Source organism: Austrofundulus limnaeus, unplaced genomic scaffold (genome assembly GCF_001266775.1).
Source record: "Austrofundulus limnaeus strain Quisiro unplaced genomic scaffold, Austrofundulus_limnaeus-1.0 Scaffold8, whole genome shotgun sequence".
Taxonomy (NCBI): Eukaryota; Metazoa; Chordata; class Actinopteri; order Cyprinodontiformes; family Rivulidae; genus Austrofundulus; species Austrofundulus limnaeus.
In genome coordinates, this window is record NW_013952410.1 from 1,014,262 (window position 1) to 1,040,091 (window position 25,830).

At 40.9% G+C, this 25,830-nt stretch overlaps 2 protein-coding genes across 4 annotated transcripts in view; one reads left to right on the forward strand and one right to left on the reverse strand.

Moving 5' to 3' along the window:
- Window positions 1–1,815, forward strand: part of LOC106510894 (5-hydroxytryptamine receptor 3A) — a 5,646-nt gene extending 3,831 nt beyond the window's left edge. The window contains exons 7-9 of the mRNA XM_013999629.1: window positions 466–676; window positions 753–1,043; window positions 1,115–1,815. Of these exons, the coding sequence (XP_013855083.1) occupies window positions 466–676; window positions 753–1,043; window positions 1,115–1,332 (720 nt within the window). The 3' untranslated portion in view covers window positions 1,333–1,815. The remainder of the gene's footprint in view (window positions 1–465; window positions 677–752; window positions 1,044–1,114) is intronic.
- Window positions 1,816–7,040: 5,225 nt separating this feature from the next.
- The window catches only part of rubcn (rubicon autophagy regulator), a 25,648-nt gene continuing 6,858 nt past the window's right edge, over window positions 7,041–25,830 (reverse strand). For 2 of the 3 annotated variants that reach the window (XM_013999644.1, XM_013999638.1), the window contains exons 7-22: window positions 24,585–25,001; window positions 23,931–23,978; window positions 23,279–23,371; window positions 22,993–23,108; window positions 22,698–22,896; window positions 21,097–21,204; window positions 19,948–20,022; window positions 16,843–16,903; window positions 16,001–16,133; window positions 15,766–15,911; window positions 14,423–14,487; window positions 13,891–14,129; window positions 13,240–13,301; window positions 11,891–12,044; window positions 11,659–11,752; window positions 7,041–9,168 (exon numbers count right to left, since the gene is read on the reverse strand). In XM_013999644.1, coding sequence (XP_013855098.1) covers window positions 9,032–9,168; window positions 11,659–11,752; window positions 11,891–12,044; window positions 13,240–13,301; window positions 13,891–14,129; window positions 14,423–14,487; window positions 15,766–15,911; window positions 16,001–16,133; window positions 16,843–16,903; window positions 19,948–20,022; window positions 21,097–21,204; window positions 22,698–22,896; window positions 22,993–23,108; window positions 23,279–23,371; window positions 23,931–23,978; window positions 24,585–25,001 — 2,147 coding nt within the window. In that variant the 3' untranslated portion in view covers window positions 7,041–9,031. The remainder of the gene's footprint in view (window positions 9,169–11,658; window positions 11,753–11,890; window positions 12,045–13,239; window positions 13,302–13,890; window positions 14,130–14,422; window positions 14,488–15,765; window positions 15,912–16,000; window positions 16,134–16,842; window positions 16,904–19,947; window positions 20,023–21,096; window positions 21,205–22,697; window positions 22,897–22,992; window positions 23,109–23,278; window positions 23,372–23,930; window positions 23,979–24,584; window positions 25,002–25,830) is intronic. The other variant, XM_013999648.1, reaches the window with a different exon arrangement.

A 25,830-nucleotide genomic window follows, 5' to 3' on the forward strand; every position in this document is an offset into this window, starting at 1 on the left:
ATGTACGATAGGTTGCCTTCAAGCCCAGACCTCCCTTGAAAAAGAGATTTGCGATCTCAGCGGGACTTGCCTGGTTAAATAAGGGTAAATAAAACAGATAAAAATAAAAAAAAACTTGGTATGTATTACTTGACTTTTATGGGGGGTATGTGCCTGGTAGGAACCAACCAGTTCCTTGTCAGTGGTACTTACATACCAAGTACCCACCTGGTACTTGCAGGGTTCATACTGGGCTGCATTATGCTTTACTARCAACAACTATTTGACTTGGTTCAAACAGCTTCAAAACCACCTTCTCAACACTAAATAAAAAATACATCTAGCTGTTGACTTGGTARGATGCAGAAAGTTGCAGCTAACCTGTCAGGTATTTATCTCTGGAGTTGGTCCAAACCAAAGCAGAAGCTGAGAGTGTGAGAACGAGGGCCTCTGACTTTAACTGTTTGTTCTTGTTTTATCRATCAGGTGGTGATAAGGAGAAGTCCGGTGCTCTACGTGGTCAACCTGCTGATCCCCAGCTCCTTCCTCATGCTCATTGACATCCTGTCCTTCTACCTGCCGCCCCACAGCGTCGACCGTGCCTCCTTCAAGATGACCCTRATCCTGGGCTACACCGTGTTCCTGCTCATCATGAACGACCTGCTGCCCAGCACGGCAAACGGCACTCCCATCATAGGTAGCGTGTGGTTYTTCGTTAGGCCTACAAACTACCACGTTTGGTCAGACACTTTTAATCTGTGTTTTTATTCTAGGGATTTATTTCTCCGTGTGTCTGGCCCTCATGGTCATCAGTCTTCTGGAGACGGTCATCATCACCAACGTCCTTCATCACAGCTCCATGAAGTACCAGGTGGTTCCCAACTGGGTTCAAGTCYTTATCCTCAAACACATCGCCAACCTGATCTGTTACCGCTGGCCTGAAGATGTCCGGCCGCCTGACAAAACACAGGAGGAGAAAGATGAGAGCTCAAACGGCACCGCGGGCCCGCGGGTCATCCAACCCGTCAGCCAGACCCCTGACAGGCATCCGACCGGCAATGGAGGTAATCACGATGAAAACGTCAGTCATTTCAGCCTGTTTTAAAGCAATTCAGGAGAAGTCTTCCTCTGTCAGGTCCAGTTTCTGTGCCGGAGCTGCAGCAGATCTGTCAGTACCTGAGGGACCTCCGGGCCCACCTGGACTCCATGCAGAAGGAGAACGAGCTGCAGGAACAGTGGTGCCACGTGGGCTACATCCTGGACTACCTGCTGTTCCGCATCTACCTGCTGCTGATCACCTGCTACGCCCTGGTCATCATCACCATGTGGTGCATCTGGATCAGCCAGAGCTAACTGGACCGGTGTCTGCGCACAGAAATTAAAAATACATGAAAAAAAAAACTTTTTTAAAGTTAGGTTTAAGCTCCTGGAAAACTGATGTGATTTATTTAGAGATTCTTTTGCAAGACTATAAATAGGTTATGTTTAAAATTTATTTTAATGCATTCTGTAAAAAAACAATAAACTGTCTAATGTTTAATAAAGCCAATGATGTTTACTACTTTACACATAGCTATATTTACATATACAGCTTTCTTAACAGGGAAGATGTTTGACTAAATGTAATCTTGTAATTTTTTATGTTTTATGCTTCAGTTTTGAAATAACGTTACTTTAAGGGGTTGAATAAAAGTAATGAAGGTTTCTACAGGTCAATATTAAATATAACATGCTGAGACTCAATCAACTGTATTTCAAACATTGTACAACTCCAACAAAAAAAAGAAAGAAATTGTGCACTGTGAACAGCACATTGTGATCTCTTGTTGATTCAAAAGTCCCCTCAAAAAAATATTTAAAGAACCGTTAGCAAATAGTTATTAACGGAAATGGCTCATATTACAAAGTCAATATTAGTCGCTGGAGGAGGTTTCGTGTCCTGATGACGTCATGTGACAACAGATCATCATACAGAGAGTCAAACTGTTGACTTTTATTCATCAACATTCAGAAACACTTAAAAGTAGCAATGGTTTCATTGAGGAGGAAAATGGCAGAAATAAAACCTTTTGAGCTCATCATCGTCTGGTTGATGTTTCATGGTAAGAAATAAAACTCTTACTTTTTGTTACACTGTATTAAGAGGCTATTTTTCCAGTGTTGAAAAGAGAAAACAGAAAAATAAAGATGTGAATCTATGTTTTAACCACTTTAAGGGTAAAAGAAAAACAACCCGTCTCATAAATTTGCAGTTTTTCCTGATGTTTTGGTGACAAGAGCTGTWAAATTTGCAATAAATCTATTAATTATGAGCTGATAATCAATATGCTCATGTTTCCAGGTTCAGGTTGTGTAATTATATTTATTTATTCTCTGTTTCTTGTTTTTGTATTCTGAATTCGAAGGCTCTCTGGCAGCTCTGAACTGCAGCAGCCCGACCCCGGACTCATTATTTCAAGAACTTGAGAAAAACCTTTTCTCCAAAAATCTGATSCGTCCTGTCGCCAGTTTCTCCGATTCGTTGAACATAACCCTCAGCTTCATTGTGGTCGGKATTTTAGGAGTGGTGAGTTTAAACAGATTCAGTTTGATTCTATATAAAGTACTCATGAGGTCTTTMTGTTTATCAGACATGTTCGTATGACATGTGGATGTAGCCAAAAAATACTTTTTTTTTTGTAATCGAATATTTAAATCAAGAAGGTGACGTTTGAAAGCTAGAATTGAAACTAAATTTAAATTTCTTTTTGCATGTTTGAAGCCTTTAGCAGCAAAAATATTAGTTTTATTTTAGAAGGACCATCAGCAAACTGATTAAAAAAATACTTTTGATAAAAAGATAAATTTATGTCATGAAAAAAGTTGTTTTGAAGCTTCTAAAGCTGATACCATGCAATTAAAAACAGTCCATTAATTTAATCTTTTATAGCCACGTTAATCTTTARGGTTTTAACATTCATTATTTTATAATAATCAATAAATTCTCTAATTTTCATAATTTGATCGTCTTCTTTGCAGGATGAAAAAGCACAAATCTTGACAACAGTTTTATGGCAGGTTTTGGTAAGTTTTTTAAAGAACACACAACAAGCAACAAAATTTAAACCTAATTTTGTTTTATTTTGTCCAGTGTAACGAATCAGTTCAGGAGATTCATGCGTTTCAAACGGCAGTAACTGTTCGGTGTTCTGRAGGAGTGGAACATAGCCGGACTGAGCTGGGACCAGCAGAACTGTGGAACTAACCGAGTTTCTGTGCCTCGGGACCAGCTGTGGGTTCCAGATGTTCTCATCTCAGAGTTGTAAGTTTAAAGCATCGTCATCATTTTTGCAGCTTTAAGCACCTGAGACACACAGAACGTTTAGAACCATCAACGTTTCGATTATTTTAAAAAAATTAGCAAACTATTTGGCCTTTCTGTGTTTTTAACTCCAGTTTAGACGAGGACAAGTCTCCCAAACCTCCRTACGTCTACTTATACAACACAGGCCATGTTTACGATGATAAACCAGTCCGAGTGGTCAGCTCCTGCCAGTTAGGAATCTACAATTTCCCCTTTGACATCCAAAACTGCTCGCTGACATTTGGATCCTATCTACACTTGGGTGAGGCTAAACATGTAAACGAAACCTGGTTGCTGTTTTTTTTTTTCTTTGTTGTATTCAAACTACACCAGAAAACGACTCAGTTTCACTGAGTTCTACATGTTTTCTGTTGTTAAAAACTTCAACTCAATGAGCCACATTGTGAAAACTAAAAATGTCTGAAGCCGCGGACATTAGGATGTTTCCCGGAAGCACGAGTGAAGAGATCCTGCAGCAGTCCAAGAATGTGATGGACTCTGATGGGGAGTGGGAGCTGGCAGACATCAGTATGACTCATTCCACGCTGGAGTTYGAGGAGGGAAAATACTCTGAGATCAAATACTTTGTAAGTCTGATCGCTTTGGTTTTCACTGAGCTGATGATAATGCGTAGACGCCAAACCTTAGAGATAAAACAAACCTTCTGAGATTAAATTTTCATTTCCTTCCCGTTTGCCTCCTTTAGTTGATCCTGCGCCGCCGACCAACCCTGTATGTGGTGAACCTCCTGCTSCCCAGCTGCTTCCTCATCACRGTGGACCTCTTCAGCTTCCTGCTGCCTCCACAGAGRGTCGACCGGTCCTCCTTCAAGATGACCCTCATCCTGGGCTACACCGTCTTCCTGCTCATCATGAACGACCTGCTGCCGGTCACCGGGCAGACCACGCCTCTCATCAGTGAGTGACACCCCCAAGATTTAGTGTCTGAGTCTGTGTTTCTGTAGAAGGCCAAATGCGAGAAGGTGGATAAAAGAAACAAGGAAACAAAACTAAAAGACTTTTAAAGGGGGGGGGGGGGTGTTATGTAAAAAAGATGTTTTAAACTTATGTTATAATGTCATTCCCTCATTGAAAACATACCCAGAGTGTTGCTTTGACTCGTTCATGCATGCTTGAGAAATTCATGAACCTCCTGTGGTCGCCATGTGGAGCTGCCTAAACGATTGCTGCTACAAAGCTCCGCCTACTTACTCAAAGATCCTCCCTGGAGTTCAGTCCCCAGCCCAGCTCCCGCCCCCACCCTTTCCCGAAGCAATGTTGTGACGACGTGCTGAAGTGGGAGTGTCGGAAACGGTAGGAAGTTCTTAAAGAAATGGAGGCCAATTTCAAGACACTTTAAACAAAGAAGCACAGGAAGAGACGACATAAAGGAGATGCAAACCAAAGATGCAAAATCGATGAGCTGAGACGAGCAAAGACGCAAACTAACAAACGCTGGAAACATTAAAGATGAAAAAAAAGGTGGGGGCGTTGCTTTCACAGTCGAGTCAAACAACCCTCAAACTGAACATTCTGCCCTCTGCTCTCTGAAAACATGCGTGTGAGGTTTCTTGTTTTGGTCACGCTCCACTTCATGTGTGAATGCCACACCTCCAAAAGCACGATCGRTCTGCCAAGTGTGTGATTCCTGCGCATAGAGATGAGCAGCAGGTTTATCCAGTTGCAATGTCAACATTCTCTGATTAAGATCGGAACTTATGGAACACGAGATTGACAGCATACAAAAAAACAGCAAAATATGCCACGTTTCWTTGCATTTTGGTTGAAGTAGTTTTGATGTTCCCTGCAGATGTCTTCTTCTCCATCAGTCTCGCCCTGATGGTCGCCAGCCTTTTGGAGACAGTTTTCATCACCAACATCCAGTTCAGCTCGGGTCAGTACAGCGCCGTGCCTCAGTGGCTCAGTGTCCTGGTGCTGCGTTACCTGGCCGTGGTCGTTTGTGTCCCGCCTAGGAAGAAGAGCAACAGAGTGACGGTCTTCCTCAATCCATCTCCTGAAGGTAGAGAGACTCACAGTTCCTCAGTCACAAGTTTATTGTTGTTATATTGTATAAAACAATATATTTTTGTTATAGACTCAYCAATAAATACCACCTCCACAACCACCTCAGGGGGTCAGACCGGTCTGAGTGATGCACTTCCAGTGAGGACCCCGCTCCCCTCTGAGCCGGCCCTGGACGAGCTGCAGAAACTGAGCAGAGACCTCACGGCTGTCCGTCTTCAGGTGGACAAATACTTCCAGAGCTCCAAAACCTCAGAGGAATGGAAGATGATCGGGATGGTGATCGACCGCTTGCTGTTCGGTTTGTATATCCTCTTCATCCTGGTGAGCTTCATCACCATCATGGGGATCTGGCTCTGGAACAACACTTACGCCGCATGATTTATTCTTTAAAACTTGACTAAAACCTTTCTATGTGCTTACGTTTTTTTAATGCAGAGCTGATAAGCTACAGCTATCATCTCCATTGAAATCTGGTCACATTGTTTTATTTTTACTAAAACAGCTAAATTCAAGTTATAAAATAATGCTGTCACATTGTTGCCACTAGATGGTGCAATTGTACAAATAATGTGTAATTTCTCAAATGATGTTACTTTTAGGGAAGTTTAATTTCCTGTACAAAGAAAAAAAGTGTTTTATTTAAATTTTATGTATTCCGTCTTTTTTTATTTATTTATCTACAACAGAATATTAGGACCACATCACAAGATTTTTATTTTTTGAAATTACAAGAATAAAGTCATAATATCATGAGAACAACACCATTATTTTATAACTATAATAAGAAAAAGCAGTTTTACCACTGTATTAAAATGTGGAACGTTGAGCAACTTGTCAACTTATAAATTAAAATAAATACTTAATCATTTGGTTACACTTTCTTTTATGGTACCCTTATTACCATGTAATTACAAGCTAATAAAAAATGTGATTAAATGCAATTACTGCCTTATTACCATGTAATTGCAAGGTAATAAAATGTAATTAAATGCAATTACTACCTTATTACCATGTAATTTCAAAGTAATAAAATGTAATTAAATGCAATTACTACCTTATTACCATGTAATTAAAAAGCAATAAAAATGTAATTAAATGCAATTACTACCTTATTACCACGTAATTACATGGTAATTAGGGTACAATTTTACTATGTAATTGTCTGCAGTAATGTAGCACTTACCTGGTAATGTATTACAATTCATTATGTAACACCTAAATAAGTAGTAGTTAATTTGGACAGTTTTAAAGTTATATTTTATTGCAATTAACCACTAACTCCAAAATTTAGTTGCATTCTTTTGGTTATAAATATGTTGAGTTACTATTGAATAGTAATTTGATTGTAGTTACCCAATAAATGTAGTTTTACTAACAGTAGTTTTTGTACCCTCATTACCACGTAATTACATGGTAATAAGGTAGTAATTGCATTTAATTACTAGTTGGTAATAAGGGTACCGTAAAAGAAAGCGTTACCAATCTTTGAAAACATCAGCATCAAATTATCAGTAGCAGGACTTTGAAATGATTGTGCAAACAACTGTATGGACTCATAATTTACAGAAGTTGTATTGCAATTAATGGTTGCGTTGATGAATTTCACATAATGTGGATGCAAGCATATTACTCCATCGCAATTATCTGATGAGTCAAATAATAAATATTTAAAGCACATAAAAAATACTCAAATATTTAACAGTCTTGCCAGTCATTTATTGTTAACATAATTACAATTTCAAAGCAAATCAAGATATATTATAAGACTAATTAACATTTTTAATAATAAACATTCTGTAGTGCACTTTAAACTTCATCACCCTCCAAAARAAAGGCGGTCCAAAAACAAACAGGCTGAGGAGGTTTTTCAGGACGGGGATTGGGTGGTCTTTTTAGGAGCTGAAGAGGGCCGTCGTTTCTTTCTTGCAAGAATTCAAAAACATCAGTATTCATCCCAGAACAGTTCGTCTCCATGTAAAGCAGTAATTATTAAACAATTAGAATGAAAGGGAGCTAAAGTTAGAAATAAATGAGTGCTTCACCCAGTTTAGTCTTTTTTTTAGTACAAGAAAGCTGATTAAACATTTCTTTTAAAACCTCAAAAACACCCAAAACAACAATAAACTCATCATAAGTGACAAATGAGCTGCAGCAGGTAAACTTTTATCTGAACTGGTCCAGTAGTAACCACAAGAAATAAGTCTAAACGTGAACAGAGGGCTGAGAGTGCAAGAAACAGAAAGCTTGTTTTCCCCCAGACAAACAAAACCTCCCTATAAACCCTACAGAGAGGTGATGACAGTGTTTAAAACGTCACGTAGGCATCAGCAGAACGTCTGATAGGTGAATGAGCGAATCTGCRAAGGGAGACGTACAGATTTTTAAAAGTGATGAATAATGGACGGAGCCGCTCTCGGTGTTGCATAAACCAGATGACAGGAACATCTTTTARGGTTCAGGGTGAAAAGGTCAAAGTCCCATGTTCTTAAAACGAACATTTAAAAGGATGGCGCCGGAGCTCCGCCCACAACACAAACAAGACACACAGATCAGTGCAATTAACCAAAAAAAATCTGCTATTTCCAAACTCAGAAATCAGCTTCGAGCTGCGAGAACAGCAGGTTCACCTCAAAACACACACACACTCCACGTCCATAAGCACACACACAAACTAAGCAGCACAAACAGGAGCGTTTGCAGTTTCATTGCAACACCGATTCTGAAGACTCTTTTTGGAATCCAGTCCTGCAAACTCAAAACTTTCCTCCCGACACGGTTTCACCATTTGTTCGTTGGTCACAAACGGGTTTAAAATAGCTTAAAAGGAAACYTAAGTAGCAAAACAAGAAGAAAGGAGAAGTCCAGGGTAAATGTTCAAATTAAAACAAACGTGGCAGGATTACTCAAACACGGCATCGGTCAAACTCTTAAAAAAAAAAAAACATCCTTTAGCTTTCAGTGTCGTTCTTTAAAACAAATACTCTCCTGCCATCTTAGGTCGAGAGAACCATCTCCAACTGAACCCTAAAATCATTCACGCTTTCTGCTGACACGACAAACAAGTTCGCTTTTCCCGCAAGCGTCCCGACACACAAGTGCCGACAAGCTCCGGAAGTCTTTGGCTCTTGTTAAGCTGCACAAAAAGAAGTGTGGCGTCAAAAACGTGTGCAATGTTGGATCATTTGCATGTTCTCAAACAGAGCAGGCTGTTAGGGAAAGGAATGACGCAGCCCTGCTGAAGGACGTTAAGAAAAAAAACATTGCAGGTTTTAAACCTCATCTTAAGAGCAATTACCTTTTTTTAAGCTTCTGCGCCAAAAAAAACTACAATAAATGATCAGAACATGTTAGTGCATTCATTTTTATATAAAAATACAGTTATATTATAGAAAATTTCTTAACTAAGGAGGTAATTAAACAGTTTTTTTTTGTCTGTAATAGTCACTCATTTGCTAATTCAGGCAGGATGCTTTAATAATCTAAAGTGCATGTATTAAAAGGGGCTTTAAGAAAAGGATCTTTCAGCTCAGAAAAAAAAAAGGGACGTAGTCCAAGATCTACTCCTGGAAAGCTGGTTTGCCGTGGACACGATCACCCACACTGGAGAAGGRCCGGACCGGGGAAGTACAATCATCGTCGCGTTTTGCTCCTTTTACTCCTGAGGGTTGCCGCGTTCCCGACGGCGCTAGGCCCCGCCTCCCTCGTCCTCCTGCTCCTCCACGTTTCTGCGCGCCATCCTCTCCCTGCGCTCCGCCAGCCGCCGGCATCGAGGACAGTCCTTCCCCGTGCGGAAGCAGCTGCGATGGTAACACGCGTGGCACTCTGAGGAAGAGAACAGAGGAAACGTTAGTCCGTCAGGAGCACCAGCGGTCCCGTTTGCGAGCGTTCGAGCGCACGGTTGGAGCAGGCGTGTCGCTCCAGCAGAGCAGCCAATCACACGGAGACCTGGGGCAGGGCGGGCGAGGAGGAGTATAAAAGGCACAGAGGGAGGAGACGCAGGTGGAGGAGAGCCGATCGTGTTCTGAGGCTCAACGAACCTAAACCTGTACAGACCTGCCCTGTTTACTCATAACACACTGACAAGAGCTTCAGCCWCTGCTCCGTTTCATTTAAAATACACCTTTCAGCTAATTCATTAACAAATGATGAGGGTGGACGGATGAAATGAAAGGCGGTGTCAATTTATAAAAAAATAAAACGTTTATTTCATGTTTGAATGAAGATGAAGCCTACATTAGACATAAATTACAATCATAATGACATTCCTCCTTCAACAACCACAACAAATTTACAAAAAACAAAAAATAAAATTAAATACAGACCAATGAGACAAAAGCACAAAAACTACTTGTTGAATTCYGGCAGAAGAGAAAAAAAAACTAAAACTAAAATGAAATTCTCAACCAGAGCAAATGTTAAAATTGGTAAACATTTAAGGGTGATTTGGTCTTCACTGACATCATCTAGCAGCCGTTTTTATCTGGAGACAGCCGGCAGCAACCAAGACAAAAGCTGCAGAGACTAAAAAATAAATAAAAAGGAGCAATAAAGTCGCAACACCGTAAGGAAAAAACCCAAGAGATCGACCAGAGAGCACCAAAACATCTAACCACCACCAGCTGTGCAACGTGTCCAAACCAACACCGAGGGTCTGCCGGGAACTCAAAACACAACGAAAGAAAACCATGAAAGCTTCACACCACAAACTGACTGAAAATAACTACCACCAAAGCTTTTCTGTTGTTTCTCTTCTATTTCAAACAGCTTTAAGTTCCAGTTTTAGCATTATTCTTGTGCCGAATGAATTTAAAAAATAAAAAAAACCTTGATGAGAAAGTTTTAAATAGCAGGAAGGTTAAATCTTAAAGACTCTGTCACACTATAACGTTTTAGACAACTTAGAAGTTTTGTGTCTAAATTACTAAGAAAGGTTACATATTTAATCAGTTTGTTAGAATTACAGTATGTGGACACCTAAAAGTGGTCATTCAGTTGATTTTTTTTTTTTAATTCCATTTTCAACATAGTTGTCTAAAGCTTTCTTGTTGTCTAAAACGTTGTAGTGTGACAGGGTCTTAAGCAGAGAATATCCATTTCCCAGTTTGTGTTCAGCAAACCAACGGCAGGCAGCGGCCGTGCAACTATTTCAAAATAAAAGTAAAAAAACTGCAGTTTTCAATGTTGCAGATATATAGGTATAAAACATTATGAAATACAGTTGAAAGTTACGGAGTACTTGTAAATGTTAAGACAACAAACATCAGTGAAATTTGCTAAAAAGAGTGAAGAGCTAAATTTAAGGGAAGGTTTTGTTTTGTACTTTAACACAGCAGATAACAGACGTGTATTTCCTGAGTTCTGATGTGTTTGATCTGTAAAGCTTCATTCTCTACTTCTCCTCCTCTTCATCTTTCTCTTCGTCTTGCCCTCTTCTCTCCCTCATCTTCCTGCCTCTGCTGACCCTCCTGGCTTTGCGGATTTTACTGTTCCTCCACTTGGGTTGGGCTGCACCCTCTGGATCCACTCGTCCCTCCTCACCTTCCATGTCGTCGCCGTGCTCCTCCTTCTCTCCCCTGCTTCTCTCTTCGGACCAAGCGGCCACCTGCTGACGGGGTTTTAGTGATTTTTTCACGGCCGTCAACGTTTCAGGCTTGGACGTTTCCCTTTCTGCCTCTGCTTTCTGCTCCTCCTCTCGTCCCTCTCCTTTCTCCGACGACCTTTTTATAAACTCTTCATTCCCAGCTTCCTCTTTCGCTTCAGCTTCCCCTCCATCCTCATTTCCTAGTTTTGAGAAACATTCGACTCGACCCGTCCTGCGTCCCTTCCCCTCCTGTCCTGCTTTGTCCAAACTCTCGTGGCTGCTGCATGTTTCAGTTTCACTACTCCGGTCTTGTTTTGATATGTTTTTCTTTAATCTGCCTATTTTCAGAATCTTTAATAAATCCCTTTTTGCGGGCCTATCTGTAGTTTCTCTGTGGTTATTCTCTTTTTTGTGCACACCCRCTCCCCCCTCTTTTTCTTGCATCTTTTCCTCCCCCTCGGATGAGCTCCCTGCCTTCCCCTGTTTATACTCATTAACTATAATCTGAGGAAATGCATTAATAGTTTCCCCCCTCAGATTATCTGAGTCCCTCAACTCTTGCYTTTCATCCTCCTGATCTGATGTGAGCTGCACGTCCTCCTCCCCACCCTCTCCTTCCCTCCTGTCCCTCTGGAGCACCTTGGCCAGCCTACGAGGGTGGGAGATCTTCCAGTCTCTCCAGTTAAGCGGAAAGGAAAGGCGGGAGGAGGGGGCTCTTGTCGAGGGCTCACCTTCGCAGCGRTGGCACTTGCTCAGCTGGAAGGGGAAGATGATGTCTTTGTCGTTGCCGCAGAACTCGCACACAAAGCCCTTCGCCTGGCACAGCTGAGAGGAAACGGAAATCGAAAAACAAAGAAAAAAAGTCAGAGAGCTTTTCAAGAACGGAGCCCACTCTATGGTGTTTGTTTTTTTTTTTTAGGGGAAACAAAGCTGCTGCAGATGAGCTGAAAAGAACAATCTTACCACACATTTAGCGACGTGCACGGTGCCCAGCTTGAGCAGCTCTTTCATTCGGGTGGCCAGTTCTCCGTTGCGGACCGCCGTGAGGTCGTTGAGAGAGAAGAGCTGGAGGTCCTCGGTCAGGTGGCCCGGCAGGCTGTCGAACTGGTCGAGAACCCTGAAGGATGAAAAATACAAACTAGTGAGTGCCCGAGTCACAAGAGCATTGGGCCTCATGCAAGAACCGTTCGTACGAACAGATTTGTTCTTAAGTTGTGCGTATGAGTGATTTAGGAGAATTTGTGGCTTCACCGATGTTTTCTTATTCTACGATTTTTTTCAGATACGAACAAAATTCAGGAGTGGTCCAGACCTGTCGTATATTTTACGTACAGTCAGTCTGCTGTTATCCAGACGGGTTTTCTTCACTAATAACTTTATATNTTATCCAGACGGGTTTTCTTCACTAATAACTTTATATTTCGTTAGTTTGAAGATATTTTGAGTTGAAAATAAATCACACTCCATAATTATGTTGACAACAGTTTATTCTGTTGAATTAGAGTTATAATTTTAAATGTAATAATTTAGACTAACAATATAAATTGGTTAGATTGAAATAAATTGGATATTAATTTTTGTTGTATAGAACTACAATATTAATATGAAGTTAAATGAAGTTTTGAGAGATTTTAAAATGCTTTTTTTCAGAAACGCCTCTGACACTTGCGACGGTCAGGGGGTGGGGGGTTTACGGTGCGCAACTGCTCCTCTGAATAAGTGAAAACTAAGTAACACAGTTGTTTACACTGAAAATAAATATTTCACCAAAGAAAAACCGGAGCTGAACTACAGAGAGATGAATATGATTTAGATTTTTATTTCTGTGACTGTACGACCGACGGGAGACACGACGTTAACAGCAGTCGTCATTTCATTCCTCGGCTTTAAAGCAGATCCTTTAATTCCACAGCTGACGCTGCTAAAAATTACTTTTTATTTATTTWTTTTTTTTGGTGTCTCTCTGAGAGCAGAACTTCAATCTCCGAATCGTAAAGTTCTTCTTTTTTACTTTGCGATGTCATTTATGAATGGACACTTCCTGCTATGTGTAGCAGGAAGTGTATATCCTTATATGGTGCTTTTGGGGTGGTAATTATGTAAATCACCTCTCCCCATGCACCAGCAGCTGATACACATTCATCAGTTTACGCAGCTCATTTACACACTTTTCCTGAAGATAGAAGAGTTTGTTGAATCTGACGTGAGTATTCTTCGTACAAACAAAAGTAAGAGAAATTTAGGATAAGAATACAAACATGTTCTTGCATGAGGCCCAATGTGTTATAAACAAAGACAAAATAAGAGCTTACTCTTTCGAGAAACGGCAGGTCTTGAAGAGATTTTTCATGTGGAACAGCTGCACCCTTAAAACCTGAACGACAAAATAAAAACCTCAGCCTTATTGGAACATCAGTGAAAAAAGAGAAAACACTTGTGAAAAGAAGCTCCGAGTTATGAATCAGTAGAAATGCGAGGACTGTTTTTGGACAAAAAAGGTTTAAATTCAGCATTTCTGCCCACTGACTAAGGCAGGCAGCAAAATTACCCTTGAATTTCAAAATAAAGTAGATTATTTAACAGAAACTTTTTTAATGGACTTAAGATGAATATGAAAAAAATAAAATTAGACTTCTGAATAAAATGTCAAATATATATTTATGTTTTTTTTTTTGAATTGTTTTTTGTTTTTTAATACTGAGAATTAGTGGGAAAAGCTGAAAAATATTAGATGAACGTCTATTCATTTAAAAAACTTTTTTRTCCCAACTCAGACAGCAACGAGTCACAGGTTTGTTTTTTTCTGAGGGTGGAGTACTGCACTGCAGGCGATTCATCATCAACTCCAAACCCATCAGTGTGAACAGCCACCTCTGATACAAGCTGCAACGTTCTCCTCGTTAAACAAACAAACAAACAGAAACGTGTTGACCCCTGTGTGCCGCTGCAGCCTCTGAACTCACCCTGACCGACTCCAGGGCCTTGATCTTCTTGTACAAGCAGCTGTTGATGTCGCTGGGGTTGAAAAGAGGATCTCCGGCGATCTTGCTCAACAGGTCCCGGGCAAAGTTGCTGACGTAATACTTGCCGAAGTCCCACTTTCTGAGCACTCGGCCGGGAACAACCGCCTGGGCGTTTTCATGGCAACACTGGCAGAAGTAACGGCCGAGGTATTCACAGTAACGCAGTCGCTTGATGTAGTCTGAGGAAAAAGCAGAAACGTAGAGGAAAACATAAACCCTTTTTAAAAAGAAATCTACATCTTAAACATGAAATTTAAACCCAGTGGATGAAACTGTGACTAAGTGAAGCTGAAAGTATTTTCACGCTCAAGTCTCTTACAGCTGCGAAATCTAATTATAAATATCAAAAAGAAGAACCAAAACTGTACAAACTCTCTTAGTGTTAAAACACTGGTTTAAAAAAAAATGCAGTCATGTTCAAATGTTCGCTGCAGATTTCAAGATCTGTTCTTCCGTTGGTTCTTGGAGATACCTGGGTCGATGCGGGTGCCACACCCAGCGCAGCGGTAGTTCTGCTTAGCCACAATTACCTTCCTCCTGAAAGGAAAACCAACATYCACGTAAGGTTTTAGAACATAAAAAGTTAAAACAGTGTTTCTAAGTTGGTTAAAACAAACGTGACTTTATGTGAGCTGGAAAAAAAATCGTCTCCAAGAATATTTTCCTAAAATGTGTTGATCAAAAAGCAAAAAAAAATAATTTTTTTTTTCTTGTCATTTGCAGCTTTTTAAAGGGATCCCTGATTAGTTGCAACATTAGACTTTATTTAATAAACATATATTTTAACTGTAAAATAAAGACTGTAAAAATACTGTAGGATGTTCAGTTTTTATCATTTTTAAACTAAAAGTTTAAAAATATATTACACGGACGGGGCCATTTTATTTACACGCAAAGCATTCTGGGTAAATGATGACGTGGATAGGTCCTCGGTGTGAGCGAGCTATATCCACCCTGAAGGTTAATSTTGGACAATATCTGATGATCGACTCTTTTAAATGAAACCAGAGAGCGTTGACAGAGAGGAGAAGGTAGAAATGACTCAGCCTGTAACTGAAAATATAGATGGAGGACAACAGAGCTGCTTCATGGAAGAAGAACCTCAGCTTAATCTGTTAGCTTTAGCGTTAGCCCCGACACTATCACCATATGTATGTATTAGCTCAGCGCTACACATTCTCCTCTCGTCATTGAGGTCCTCCATCCACATGACAGAGAGGGGAACACAAAAATGACTCAGCCTGCAATTGAAAATATGGACGGAGGATCTCAGTTTAGCTTGTTTGTCACGCTAGAGTTGAGCTAATACATATAAGGCAATATAGCGTGAGGGCTAGCGTGAAGGCTAACAGGCTAAGCTGGGGTTCTTCTTCCATGAAGCAGCTCTGTTGTCCTCCATCCATATTTTCAGTTACAGGCTGAGTCATTTCTACCTTCTCCTCTCTGTCAACGCTCTCTGGTTTCATTTAAAAGAGTCGATCATCAGATATTGTCCAAGATTAACCTTCAGGGTGGATATAGCTCGCTCACATCGAGGACCTATCCACGTCATCATTTACCCAGTATGCTTTGTGTGTAAACAAAATGGCTCCATCTGTGTTAAAATATATTTTTAAAAATTTACAAAACTAAACAGCCTACAGTATTTTTACAGTCTTTATTTTATAGTTAAAATYTATGTTTATCAAATAAAGTTTAATGTCACAACTAATCAGGGATCCCTTTAAAGACTTTTTTTAAATATGGTCTTAATAACAGAAGAGCACAATAAGCAGAAACAAGAAGGAGGTAGAACAAGTACTYGTTCTCTCTCACTTCGGGGCAGGATGAATGTTGAAGATGATCTGWGGTCGAGGCGGCGCCCACTCCAGGTTGCCTCTGACTCGAATCCTCAACTTGTAGATGTCTGCGTGTTCCCCGTCATCAGGAGAGATCGGCAGAGAGTCGGGAATGGGAAGCAGCTGAAAGGCAATGACAAGGTTAGCACCCGATTTTCTGTGTGCGATGTGAGTGCACTTTGAGTGTTGTGGGTTTCAGTGAGACGGCATACCTTCTGAGGAGCGTCTTGTTCTGGGACCAGCCAGTCGAGCTCTGAAGCTGCAGGAAGCTGCATGCCTTCAAACTGCCTGAGTAAACCCATGGCTACTGACTCGGCAGAGTTAGACTGCAGGAAGGAGGGAGAGCTGAAAAACAAACAAAAGAACAAAAAAATGCACACAACATAAGTATATACTTTACAAGCATCAAGAGGTAGAACTTCATTATCTACTTATGGACCGAAACAAAACAAAATCCCCAATCTGGTTCATAAAACAAAACATTTTCCAGGCACATAGTTCAACTCTAAACCTCAATCAAGTAACTATGTTACCTTCAGTTGTTATGATAATGTTGTATCAAAAATAAAWCTGACTTTGTATCCAAGGGCCTTGAAATTGGCCTCTGTCTCTTTAAGAACCTCCTACCATTTCTGACACTCCCGCTTCAGCACGTCTTCACAACAATGCCTCGGGGGAGGGGTGCTCTGTGGGGCGGGAGCTCGGCTGCAGACTGAGCTCTAGGGAGGAGCTATGCACAAATAGGCGGAGCTTTGTACCCTTAAGCGTTAAGGCYGCTCCACAGGAGATTCAGGGATTTCTCAAACACYCATGAACGAGTCAAAGCAACACTCTGGYTGTGTTTCTGATWAAGGAATGACATTCTAACATGATAWAAAGCTCYATTAAAGTCAATTTTGCATAATAACCCCCTCTAAAAATACAGAAGCTCAACAAAGTTCTTGATAAAACYATTGCTTATTGTTTAAGTCTAAGTTTTATATCAATCATGAGAGATATTATGATATCTTAAGATTAAGATACAGGATTAAGGTGAGCAGCAACAGTTACTTACATGGACTCTGAGCTGAGAAAGGATCGGCCACTGGAGCTCACGCTGCGCTTTATATCTGCATCTACAGAGAGTGGCACAGGAGAYATGTGAACACATGGGATAGGAGCAGAAAATACTACCAAACATTAAAGAATACTTGCTATTTTCACAACTGAGAGGATCATGCAGAAGACTAGAGGACAATGTTACTTTAGTTTCCCTCCACCTATGCAAGTAGCATGCAACTGAAGCTTCGCCGTGTCATAAAGGACATCCGAAGCAGAACAAGTTTGGCAGAACACCTGCAGCTGTTCTCCATCACTCAACTTTKCTGTTTGTTCCATTCAGATCTGTTCAGTTACGACACATTTTCTGGGCACAATTTAACCGTAGACGTAGCTTTCATCATCTTGATCCAAACAAAACGAACGTGATTCGACTGAACTACAGTGTGAATTTGAGTTTGGGTTGATTGTTGAGYCAGATTGTTGATTGCATTGTGACAGAACAAGAAAAAAAGCTTTTTAATCAATGACAGAGGAGTGAGGTGCAATTATAGCACAGTTAGAAAGTTAATAGGTTTAGATATTAGCCTTTCTTGAGAAATAGTATCATCTGGGCTCATTTGTTCTAATTATTTGCAGTAAAAATACACATAAGCTGCTACCAAGTCTATAAAACACATCTGTCTGGGACAGGGTTTACTGGGAACCACAAAAAGGAACTAAAAAAAGGTGGAAGGACGTGTTCAGGCCAACAATCACGCCTCGTTCCCACTGAATTTCAAACAATAACGAGTTGGGTGGGTAATGATTGTAACTGATGAAGTTGCAACATGGTGGCAGTTATCTCACTGATCTCCCTCCCCTTGGGTCTCGTTAAACCCGACAGGTCCGGGCACGTCGGTCTCCCTGCATCACCGAGCACCGACGCAAACAACCAAACACACGGTTCATCTCAGGGGAGGAAGCAGCTTGCTCTCCTCCAAACTGAACTGGATACTGGTGCCTTTGTTACGACTGTATCGCTTTGTTTGAATGATAAAGCTACATGCGTAACAACCACTTCAGCTCATTACAGGTAACGAAACTGACAGGAATTTAGAAGACAAATTGTTTTCACATTTTGATACTGAAAAAGGCTGCTGTTTAGTCTGATGTACATCGGGTAAAATAAGTATTGAACACGTCAACATTTTTCTCAGTAAATATATTACTAGAGGTGCTAATGACATGAAATTTTCACCAGATGTCGGTAACAACCCAAGTGATCCATACATACAAAGAAATTAAACCATAAATATCCAGAAATGAAGTTATTTGTAATAATGTGGAATGGCACAGGGAAAAAGTATTGAACACATGAAGGGAGGTGTAAAAAGGCATGGAAAGCCAAGACACCAGCTGAACTCTCTCAGTAATTAGAAAGCAAGCCTGCCCCTTGTCAGTGCAAATTAATATCAGCTGGTTCAGTCCCAAATGATGGCCAGGTATCACACAAGAACCATCTGATGATGGGTAAAAGTAAAGAGCTCTCTCAAGACCTTCACAACCTTATTGTTGCAAAGCATAATGATGGCATCGGTTACAGAAGAATGTCTAAACTTCTGAAGGTTCCAGTGAGCACTGTTGGGGCCATAATTCAGAAGTGGAAAGAACATTATTTCACCATAAACCGACCACGACCAGGTGCTCCTCACAAGGTTTCTGACAGAGGAGTGAAAAGAATTATCAGAAGAGTTGTCCAAGAGCCAAGGACCACTTGTGGAGAGCTTCAGAAASACCTGGAATTAGCAGGTACGTTTGTTTCAAAGAAAACAATAAGTAATGCACTGAACCACCATGGCCTGTATGCACGCTCACCACGCAAGACTCCACTGCTGAAGAAACAGCATGTTGAAGCTCCTTTAAAGTTTGCTGCACAACATTTAAACAAGCCTGTGTAATAATGGGAGAATACAGTCTGGTCAGATGAGACCAACATTGAACTGTTTGGATGCCAGAATACACATCATGTTTGGAGGTCAAATGGCACTGCACATCAGCCCAAAAACACCATACCAACAGTGAAGTTTGGAGGTGGGAACATCATGGTGTGGGGCTGTTTTTCAGCATATGGTACTGGCAAACTTCAAATAATTGAAGGAAGGATGAGTGGAAAAATGTACAGAGACATTATTGATAAAAATCTGCTTCCATCTACCAGGATGATGAAGTTGAAACGTGGCTGGACATTTCAGCAAGACAATGAGCCCAAACACAAAGCCAAGGAAACTCTCAGTTGGTTTCAGAGAAAGAAACTAAAGCTGCTGGAATGGCCCAGCCAATCACCAGACCTGAATCCAACAGAAAATCTATGGAAAYAACTAAAGATCAGAGTTCATAGAAGAGGTCCACGAAACCTTCAAGATTTGAAGACTATTTGTGTGGAAGAATGGGCCAAAATCACACCTGAGCAATGCATGCCACTAGTTTCTCCATACAGGAGGCGTCTTGAAGCTGTCATTGACAACAAAGGCTTTTGTACAAASTATTAGATAAATTTCAGTAAGTGTGTTCAATACTTTTTCCCTGTGCCATTCCACATTATTACAAATAACTTCATTTCTGGACATTTATGGTTTGATTTCTTTGTATGTATGGATCACTTGGGTTGTTACCAACATCTGGTGAAAATTTCATGTCATTGGCACCTCTAGTAATATATTTACTGAGAAAAATGGTGACATGTTCAATACTTATTTTACCCGCTGCGTTTTACACACTCTCTCAATTTACTGTTGCTTATTTAGCTACAAATTTAAAGCCAAATCCCCTAATCTCGCTTCGTATTTCTACTGACCATCGTGGCAAAAATACCCAACTTTTACCTCCATTTCCTGACCCAAAAATCACAAAACCTGATTTAATCAAACCTAACTATGATTTTAAGGCTGGTCTTCATGTGTTCTGCAAGACTTAACGTGAGTCCAAAAAAAACAAAGCTGTAAACTTCACCTAACCAGTTATATTTTAACCAGCGAATAGAGAGATTAAAGGCTGCATTTTTCCATTTGAAGCAGAGGCACCCAGTGAAGTGTTTGTGTGAAGCTGTGGAGCCTCGCCCACGAGCTCAGCCGGCAGGTACCTGAGAAGAGCGAGGCGAGCGACAAGGAGAGGCCGCTCTGAGACACCGCCAGCAGGGACGGACCCTCACAGCCATCTGAGAGACAGAAACCGTCACCACACACACATTTCAACACGTCAGTCTCACAGGCATGCACCGCTGCACTGAGGTTAAAACAAACCACAATTTATGGAAGTCAGAAATACAGCAGTTTTAATAAGAACAAATCACAGTTCTGAGAATTTTTTTTTTTACAGGCAAAGATGAAAACGTTGCACAAAACAACCCCTATATATGAAAACTGAAACCCAAGTGCTGACGTAAATCATGTTCAGAAACCTTTAATGACCGAACACAAATTTTTTTTAAAGACGTACAACCACATAAATCCTTAATGCGCTCGTTACATTTTACAGCCAAACTCAGCAGACTAGCTGTCTGTGAACAGAGCCCTCGGACCTTCAAGTTTACTGGTTATGACTAAGAAGGAGCTCCAGGTGGTGAGAAGCTGTTGTGGTTATGAGGTTAAGATTTATGATTCAAACAAATAAAAATAAATAAATCATTCACACAGAGAATTAAGGAAAACTGTGAAAGGCTTCCTAGATTTTTTCTGATGAAACTTGAAGTAAAAATGTTAAAAGCTTTAAATGTTAAGATCTTTAAAAGCCCATAGAGGCGAATGTTTAGCTTAAAGGGGACATATCATGCATTTAAATCTTTCTTTTTCACATTTAAATCGTTCAGTTGGGGTCTATAGAAAGTGTAACTGCAATGCTTTGGTCTGAACTCCTCCTTACTGTAACTCCTCAAGCCCCTCTTTCACCCCTTTTTTGAGATGCATCTCAGATCAACTCGTTTTGAAGCTGTCTCTTTAAATCCAAACAAGGAGCTTCACCCCCCCAGGTTCCAGAGCGGCCAATTCTAGTTTGATAGAGGAGTTTATGACTACATATCAGTGCAGATTTAGCATGATAAGTCCCCTTTAAGTAGCTTATTGAACTGAAAATCCAAGAAAATATTAATTTTAGAGTACCGTCTGGTCAGAGTGATAAGTGGGTTTAAATGCAAATCACTAAACCACAATTCCTTTTTTTGATATTTAAAAACAAAATAAAATTTTAAATAAATCTGCACATTGTTGTTAACCACATCAGTCCRTCTCTGTACCTTGTAGCTCGCACTCCTCCACCTCCTCAGCTGAGCCCGAGTCAGACAGGCCCTGGTACGAGTCCTGAGAGCTCCTCCTGGACCCTCCGCTGTCGGTGGAGTGGAAATCTGCACAGAAAAAAAAAGAGATCATCCAGTAGACACAAACTGGAAAGAAAAGATGTTTAAACACGATTTGTAATGTACCTCCATAAACTGAAACTTTATTGTGAAAATAAACCAAATCAAAAGCAGATATACTCATTATCCATGAATCAGTGATTATTAGTGCTGGGCACGTTACCGTGTTAGTATTGTGCTAACACAGATGCTTAAAGGGGCAATATTATGTAAAATCAACTTTTTTGAATTTTATATCTTGTTATAATGTTATACTCTCATAAAAATCATGCCCAAAGCCTTTCTTTGACTCATTCATGCATGTTTGAGAAATCCTGCAGCATTTTTAGGAAGRCATGCTGAGGAGCAAAACGACAGGTGGGGACCAGAAACGCCCCTGGGACGTGTATTTAAGCTGAACTTCCTCATCACGGAGCACACCTCCCCTCCCCCCATCCCACACACCCCGCCCATGACTCCTGCAGGCTCTCGGCAGTAACAAAGCAAAGTGAAAGTGAAACGTAACTGTCTGTTGCTCTCAACACTACTTCTCACTCAGTGAAGATCTTTTCATATTCAACATACATTTGAGGAAATGTATTTTCAGATGCCAAGTAAACTGCATCGTAGCGAGTGTACGCAACCCCGCACCCTCCCCCCCCCCACCGCGCACTGAAATGGGACAGGACAGAAGCGAAGGTGGTTCTTAAGGAGACAGAGGCCAATTTCAAAGCGTTTAGAAGAGGAAGTGATGAGAAGATGAGTTTATTTTCTATTTAAACATAAAAACTGCATTTTAATAACAGCTAAAGTGGCATAGATACTTTATTATGGTATAGTATTTAAATATATGCCTGAGAAACACACAATATTGGCCCTTTAACAGCAACAATTATTTTAATGGGCGATGATGCAGTTTTTTATTCATTTATTTTTTTTGTTTTTTGTTTTTAAGTCTGTTTCTCACTGGCAATGAACATAAATGGYCAAACCCAGTGGTCACCAGGTTGTGGGTGTCTTGGTCACTATTGGCTTTAGATGGCCATCATGGTGCATCTCAACCAATTAGAGACTTTGTTGTTGGGTTGTTGCCTGGCAGCACTCGCATGAACTTATCAGAAAAWGAGCTGTAAGTACAGAAACATGCTGGAACGTGCCGGACTTTTCCATGAGCATTTTTTTTATTTAAAACTCTTCCCGATGGCGCCCTGGATCAAAGTTAGAGGGGCTTCTGCAGACGAAGCTGGATGCAGTCTGTCACAGGCTGGCTTTGTCTTTTTTTTTTAAGGTTTTGATAATACAATGCACATTTTTTTAAACAATACCTTAATAATGCTCTAAACATCTTGAAGTCCTAATTTAATTTTGTGCATATTAATCATGAATAATTACAAAAATTATTTGAGATTAATGGCAATTAAAAATATGAAACCATACCCAGCACTGGTAATTAAGAGACAAAAATGTCCGGATGAGCACACATGCTGTAAATTAACGCTCACTGTGCTGGGAGGAGGTGCAAGGAGGCAGTCGGCTGCGGCGGATCTGCTGCCTCCGCAGGCGGATCTTCTGCTTGAGCTGCTGAATCTCAGAGTCGCTGTCCCCCTCCTCCTCGCCCTCCACCTCCTGACACTGCAAGTTGTACTTCATCAGCTCGATGGCGGCGATCAGGGACTCTGAGATGCTGAAGTGGGCGTTCTCCTGCAGAGCAGAGAAATCATTAATAACGATTCATTTTCAGGATAATTATTCGAMCTTTACATAAAACTGGCACTTGGTAGCGATCAAATGCCCCACCTTTTCGAGGTCAGCGCAGCTGCCGAAGTCCTGCTCTGACAGGTAGCTGATGAGGCTCTGCCCCTTTGAAGGCTTCCTGAACATCCCATCAGGGGCGCCGCTGTGCTGGGACCCATCTAAAGCCATGAAAACACACACAGCATCCGACAAACACATGAAACAGACCATTGTTTGGCTTTTGAACACAGGTGTTGCCCTGTTTAGCTTTCCCTATGCCCTCTTTTTGACAAAGCTGTCGGTGCCATTCATGCTCGAACCAACCCTGCTTATTGATCAGTAAACTTACGGGACTCCATGTAAAGAGAACTGGGAGTGCTGGAATCACTGTGCTGAGGTGAGAAAGGACTATAGTCCATGCTGCTGTCTTCATTTGCCGATTCTGTGAAACAAAAACATTAGATGCAAAAAGATTTTTTTTAAAAACACTAAAACTGCAGCCTAACCAAACTTGGCGCCCAACATTTCAACCTGARTGGAAACTGCTTAAAAAGGGATGAGTTTAACACTAATCTTTAAGCCAACATCTATAGAAATTGTTTATTTTTTCCACATGCAAACACAAAAATAGCATTGCTAAGATTTAGCCATATTACTGTCTCTACACTGAGAGTGCAACATCTTTATTACCTGCTGTACATGCAAAACAAATATGACATGGGCACTTTAATGGTCCATGATACTGTCAATGAAATGCTCTGACAGGAAATGAAAAAAAAGTGTGTGTGAGGGAATAAAAAGGCATAAATACTTGACCCACTTGAAATGTTGAAATATGCAATCCAAATTAAAATATATATATTAGGTATCAAATGGTGAGCACAACACAAGACTGGAAACAAGAAGGATAAYGTTCCTCGTCATGCAGAGAAAAATGAAAACATGAGGGCGGGGTGGGGGGGGATCAAGTGATGGGAGTACAGTGGAACTGCACTGCCAACCTGCAACCGGATCCTCTATTATTATGGTGATTTTTCTGTGGCCCCCTCCTTCGCACAAAGAGTCAACAAGAGAAGGGAGAGACAGAGAAGGAGGAGAGTTTAACTCAAGCTATAAGGACTCCAATTTGAGCAGAAAGAGAAAACGTTAAGCTGGAAAAGRTTTCAACCATCAGACTAGAACCAATTTACAGTTATTAGTGAGCAGAAAATACGTAAAACAGCTCTGAGGAAGAAGTGCAGCTTTAAATGAAACGTTTCATCCCTTCAAGGATTATTAGTTTCTGAACACTTTAATCTGTCCGTAGATTAGCTTTTAGAGCATATTAATGATTTAAAACAAGGCCCTCTCTTCCATCTTCCTTAGTCAAATCAAAAACATTTGGACKACAATTTTTAAGGTTAACTTTCAGGAACATTAGTATTTTTATCTTAAACTGGACAACGTTAAGTAAAAGCAAGTGTGTTGTCTTGTTCTTTCCAGAAAGGGTTAAAAACTGTTGAAATTATTCTCCAGAAACTCTCCCATCTTTAGGTTGCCTTCAGGCCCAGGCCTCCCTTGCAAAACCGACCTCTGATCTCTCTGGTGTTAAATGATAGTTAAATAACAATAACAACAACAACAACAATAATAATAATAATAATAATCCTACTCACCATCCCTGAGTTTCTGATTGAGCCCCGTGTCTGAAAACGAGCGGGTGTGCCCTCGAGCCCCCCTGCCAGGTCCCCGTTGACCCTCTGAAAAAGACGATCGCCTCGGTTGCGTCGGAGCCTTGGCGCTCGGCTGCAGGCACCGCTCCCTGGTCTCGTCCTGCTCGCTGCTGTGGGCGGAGCTTCGGGAGCCGCGGCGATTGCGCTGCCCGAGGTTGCCGATAGCCAGATACTCGGGGCCGTCGTCGGAGTCGCCGTCGCAGGAGTCAGCGGCCTCGGGCTGAAGGGACGAGGGCGAGGAAGACTCCYGCAGGGAGACGGACGCCGACCAAGCAGAGTTGGTCAGACCTGGCTCGATCTCCCCCGACCTGGACATGAACACCCAGGGGGCGTCATGGCTGCTGGCTGGAGAGGTAGTGTCTGCAACACAACGCACACAAAAAAGAGATATTTATTTTTGTTTTTTTGTTTACCCAAACAAAGGATGTTAGCATCAAGGTGGTTTAACTAAAACATCAAACTAACCTGAAATGAAAATGAAAAAATGATCCAATTATTGCTGCAGAAAACAAGTCCAAACTAGTTTAGTCAACTTGTGACCAGGACTCTGAGTTTTCTCCGAACAACGAACCTTGTCCACAAACAATCATGTCGCTGTGTGGTGAAGTCACTCAGTCAGTCGATTCACACACAAACAGACACGTCCTCACAGCAACGAGACGATATTCTCCCCCTCCTCCTCTATCATTTCAAACAAGAGAACTGCAACCGCCTTGTTCTCCAGAAAGTCAGCCTGAATCTTGTCACCACATCACAGAAAATTATTCATTTCATTGATTGTGTTGAAATTTGGGGTAAGGCATGTAAAACAGTTACTAATTCTATTTTTATTTTTGCAAAAAAGAGCTATAAGAATTGTGGTGGAAGTATTATATAACATCCCTAACTGCTAAGTTACCTAGACAGGTTCTGCTCTGTATATCTCTTTGTTAACTGCCACATTTATATAATCTGACTTATGATTATAAGACGCAGGACTTATGTCTGTAACCTTGCTCGTATTCTGAAGCGCTCAGTACTGGTTGTCGTTTTGTCATTGGTTCTCTGTTAACATTTGTCATCCTGTGACTGGCTGCCTACGAACTCCACCGGATGTTTATAATTGTCTATATAGAGTATATCTTTCTCCTAGAGTATAATATATTTACCATCCATCTATCCATCCATCCATCCATCCATCCATCCATCC